Source organism: Callorhinus ursinus, unplaced genomic scaffold, assembly GCF_003265705.2.
Source record: "Callorhinus ursinus isolate GAN/ISIS: 27379988/994484 unplaced genomic scaffold, GSC_fseal_2.0 scaffold35, whole genome shotgun sequence".
Lineage (NCBI taxonomy): Eukaryota > Metazoa > Chordata > Mammalia > Carnivora > Otariidae > Callorhinus > Callorhinus ursinus.
The window spans coordinates 866,174-871,363 of NW_027397097.1; the positions used below are offsets into that span (position 1 = coordinate 866,174).

Consider the following 5,190-nt stretch of genomic DNA (forward strand, 5'->3'; position numbering starts at 1 on the left):
AAGCATTACTCTCTTCAACTCTGGGGAATTACATTCAATTAAATAAACAATTATGAAGCTGCAACTGTGTTTCACTAGTAAAAATGCGAGGCACTGGAAATGCAGTAGTGACAGTGTGCCCATGATTCCCTACCCTTATATTCTAGCAGTAGGAGAAGACAGATATCAATCAGGAACTAATGGGGGAGCTAATAAAGAAGTTATTTTGTGTAAATGGAATTATATTCTGTACCTGCAGAGAAAAAAAAATGAATTACATATAACCACTTTGTGATAAAATGAAAAACATGGGACAGATTCCAAACTGGTTGGGAAACAAAAACAATAAGTGTAAATTAGGCCCACTGTTGGCAAATTAGAATCACACTCACTCTACTAATTATTTTAATAATTGTGCTTACTGAGAATCCGTTAAGTATCAGCTATTCTGTTCAGGTGTTCCCTCCAATTGTTAAAATCAATTCTGGAAGAACTCGATACACATGTTGGTAGTTAAAATGGGTTGATGAACTATTTTAAGGTATTAAACTGGTATTTGGAGTACAAGTTTCTGAATTATGACCCAAACCACATGTGTACTGAGCAGAATATATAGGGAATGGCCAATAGTAATTAAGAAACTCATAGTTTATGACTGAAGGCCAAGGTGGACATTTCTTCTCCCTAAACTCAAACCAAATTACACTAGCTGATAACTCTAAAACATGCCTGATTGTGCCAGGCTCTGAATAAAAAGAAGAGGGAAGAGGTTCCCTTTTTAGAATATAAGGAAATAATTTTTCTGGCGGATTAATTTTTCCTAGGTTGCATGGTCACATGGTTAGAAAGTATCAGAGATAAGGTTGGAATCAGCTTTATCTTTTATCTGAATCTGAATCAAAATACTCTCTCTCTCTTGCAATACTGCACACCAAGCCACCTAGATCTTTCTTATCTAGTTTCAGAAAATGATATCTGGAACTAGAAGCATCCTAACAACTTGAAGTTATCCTTTGCCCACATACAGAATTGAAGTTTCTCAGCTTCCCATGGCCTCCATCCTCAGCTAAGCATCTTGAGAACTCTTCAGGGAATTCTCAGCCTCAACAGAGGTCCCGTGGGAGAAGCTGCTGGGCTCTTCAAAAAGACCCTGTATTTTAAGCAGAGAATATTCTTTTGCTGTGCTAGCGCTCATCCTGAGTTCTAACTGGTCTCTCCAGCTTTTGGTATGCTCCTGTATATATTGCAAGAAGAATCTGCAGATGGCCACCAACACAGATGCTGATAATCTTGAACAGCTTTGTGTGAAACTATTTGAGGAATAAGTCAGAGTGTCACTGAAATCACTGCTCAACACATCTCTCCTCTTTTCTGCCATAGACATTAGGATGACATCCCTGGAACCCCAATAAATTAAAGTTGAAGGGAGGATCAAGGATGTATGATATATTCTAGTGGAGGAACTAGCCAACTTTCTCTGATCTGTTAATCTGGAGGTGAGTGCCTTGGAGAAGAAAATGTAGTCATTGCACTAAAAATTATGGTTTAATCTCTACTGCATCTCATCTCTTTTTTCGAACCACTCACTTATGCATTTATTCAGCAGACTTTACTAGGTTCCAAATCTGGACCAGGGTTGCAAGTCTCTAGTCAGTCATACAGCAATTCCATCTCTCCTGTGCTAGTTATGGCTTGCATTTGTTTCCCCTCCCATATCTGGCACACTTGCCTCTTACCCATGCCCAAAATATAATATGCAAGTAATATATTTGGAAGGCAAGATAATAGGAGGGTGAGAGATACAATGGATGCAACTCTTCACTAAGCAGCAGAATGATCTTTCCTGTCTGGAGATACAGGAGTGAAACACATTGCCTCTAAATGTTTCTTCTCTTTCACAAACTCTGAAATGGCTCAACGTAAGATGGGTGGAAACCAGCTTCACTGTGAGTCTGCTAGCTGAAAAGCTACACATATATTTAAACTCTTGTTTGTACCTCCCCTTAACTGATGGAAAATTCCCCCTTCTTTCTTATCATTCCTTTTTAAAAATTCTGTTGCTATTTTCTGTCTTGGTATCGGAGCGAGATTGCATTGTCCCCTGTGCTGCCCACAGCCTACCCTGCAAATGCTGTGATGGTGTCTTTTCCTTCACAGCTCATCTCCTTCTGGTCTCCACCTCACTTCTTCATTCTTTTTCTCTTTTCTAACTCTGGCTGGAATCACAAAATAAGAGGGGTTTTATTGTTATATGAATTATTGTATTATTATTTTATTATTCCTTGCTTTGATTAACACACGAATGGCAAAAGCTGGGTACAGAGTTTTCTTCTGTCTTTATCCTCACTCTTCAATGTCCCTTTACTGAGAAAAAGAAAAAGAAGCCTTCTGAAAGAGTACCCTGAACTCCCCATCTGTCCTCCTTAAAATATCCTGGTATCTTCACTCATCCTCTAAGAATTTCTCTTAGAGGAAAACTACAAACACTTTTTACTTATTCCTCCCCACCCACTGATAATTTCAGCCCTTACAATCTTTCTCTAATCTATCAAAATATTCTCTAAACAACTGATGATGACCTCACCATCATGAGTGCAATACCTTTTTAGAAACCTTTTTTCTCTTTTTTGTAGTCACAGTGGTGACGTGACTTTAGTGATATAATACACTGCTATTTTTGTTCTGTTTCCCTGATTCTCCATTGTCTGTCTCTTTTAGCTCTTTTAAGCTTTCTATGCATGTGATAAACAATATACTAGTCACACTGTATTAATATACATAGAACCCATTATAGTGTAATTGAATAATTATTCAATTATAATTAATAATTGCAATTAATGTAATTGAATAAAAGTTCTGAAGGCAGAAGTTAAATAGAGCCCAGTTCAGGCATTACACAGACAGCCCTATACCTGTGTGTCATATTGATCCAAACCCCAAAGCCATAGCTTACTGAGAGCCTTAAAGTTTAGTTTCCTTATTATAAGCTAAAGATTAGAGGCTTTTCCTGACCATTTTAGGTTTCTCTTTGTTATTTCTGTTTCAGATCTGAGGCATACTTCCTCTGTATCCTCATCTCTACATCTAACCCCAGCTTAACTGCCCTGATGTTGGAAACTCACATCTCTTCTGATATCTCTCCGAACTAAGCCCCAATGTGCCCTTTCCTAGAATTACTTGTTTTCTGAAAATCCTGTTTCTTCTCAGAAATTTCTCAGTTCCAGACTTCAGATTTGCACAACATAATTTGCATCCTTAGTCAACAAAGGTTTTTATGTAGATTCAGGAAAGGCATCAATCACTCTGGTCACAAGTTACAAGTTCAAGGAGTTCAACAAACATTTACTCAATGCTTCCTCTGCATTTCCCTGCAGGCTAAGCATTGTGGAATAAAGCACAATCCCCAGCCAAACTAAAAATACATTTGAAGGCATATTATATGCACTTGATCATAGTACACAATTATGCAAAATGGTGTACAGTACTAATTCCCTACATATATGATACAGATTCTGAATTCTTTAGTGATTAAATTGGATTTTTCTCAGGGAGGAGCATGTGAAAAAGGTGCCATCTGAGATGACCTCATGAAACTGCTGAGAGTCCCAACATTGGCAGACATACCACCATAAGGCTAATTCATATGGCATCCACAGGCTACAGAAATCCCCTGTAAAAGTCCCCATCTTAGGCACCCCAAAAAGGCTAATAGATCAAGTCCACTAATTCTTTCTCATTTTATCTGCAGATCCTTTCTCTCTCACTGGTCCCAGGACATTTTGGTGAGTGAGAATTCAGTTCTGTCACTCTCCAGGAATCCCATTCGCTATTGTAGGTTGGTGAATCCAAGATTGTAAAGCCATGACAATCTCTTATAATAGCAGCCTCCAAAAAGCCACTTTCTTTCTAACGGGCTTCCAAGGTCTGGAAGATCTCCATGGCTGGATCTCTATTCCTTTCTGCTTCATCTACTTGACAGTTATTGTAGGAAACCTTACCATCCTCCACATCATCCATACTGATGTCACCCTCCACGAACCCATGTACTATTTCTTGGCCATGCTGGCCCTGACAGACTTGGGCCTTTGTCTATCCACACTGCCCACTGTGTTGGGCATCTTCTGGTTTGATTCCAGAGAGATTGGCATCCCCGCCTGCTTCACTCAGCTCTTCTTCATCCATACCTTATCTCTGGTAGAGTCTTCAGTTCTATTGTCCATGTCCATTGACCGCTATGTGGCCATCTGCAACCCACTGCGTTACTCCACGGTCTTGACACCCACACATATTGTCAAGATGGGGCTGAGCTCAATGCTTAGAAGTGCCCTGCTCATCCTGCCCCTGCCATTTCTCCTTAAACGCTTCCAGTACTGCCACTCCCATGTGCTGTCCCATGCCTATTGTCTGCACCTAGAGATCATGAAGCTGGCCTGCTCTAGCATCATTGTCAATCATATATATGGGCTATTTGTTGTGGCCTGCACTGTTGGTGTGGATTCACTGCTCATCTTCCTCTCCTATGCCCTCATCCTCCGCACTGTGCTAAGCATTGCCTCCAGCCAGGAGCGACTTCAAGCCCTCAACACCTGTGTCTCCCACATCTGTGCTGTGCTACTCTTCTACATTCCCATGATTGGCTTGTCCTTTTTGCACCACTTTGGTGAACATCTGCCCCATACTGTACATCTCCTCATGTCTTATGTGTATTTGCTGGTACCACCTCTCATGAACCCCATTGTCTATGGTATCAAGACCAAGCAAATCCGCATCCGCTTTGCTAAGAAGTTTGAGTTTGTAAAATCCCTTAGGGGTTTTCAATAGGACTGGAAGGGAGGCAGTTTGTGGCATAAAGCCTGTTGATATTTTTAGTTTCCAATGAATCAGTAGCAGATTACCTCCTCAAGCAGCTTCTAGAAATTCTCTGGTGATTCCAGCTGGTGCCTCAGCTGCTCTCCAGAAAGTCAACAGTAACCACCATAGCTGGCTTCCTGGAAAATTTCATCAGTCTTCCAGCAAGTGGTTCTCCACCAACCAGTCTCAGCCCAATTGTGGACCAGATTTGGCCCAGAACAACCTAGTGAACTCTCCGTCATTCAATAAGCTTCACTCATATTCTCTCCATCAACATCCAAATACTAGCTTTGGGGAGGAGTCTTACCTTGAAAACTTGTTTCTTCCTTAGAAACTCTCCCTGAGCCCTAGAGTATCTTT

The 5,190-nt window shown here is 40.5% G+C and overlaps 1 protein-coding gene across 1 annotated transcript; it reads left to right on the forward strand.

The window, feature by feature from the left end:
• The first annotated feature begins 3,840 nt into the window (after positions 1 to 3,840).
• Positions 3,841 to 4,800, forward strand: OR51G1 (olfactory receptor family 51 subfamily G member 1). The gene has a single exon (XM_025848609.2). It carries the CDS (start codon positions 3,841 to 3,843, stop codon positions 4,798 to 4,800), a length of 960 nt encoding a protein of 319 aa, XP_025704394.2.
• The last annotated feature ends 390 nt before the right edge of the window (positions 4,801 to 5,190 follow it).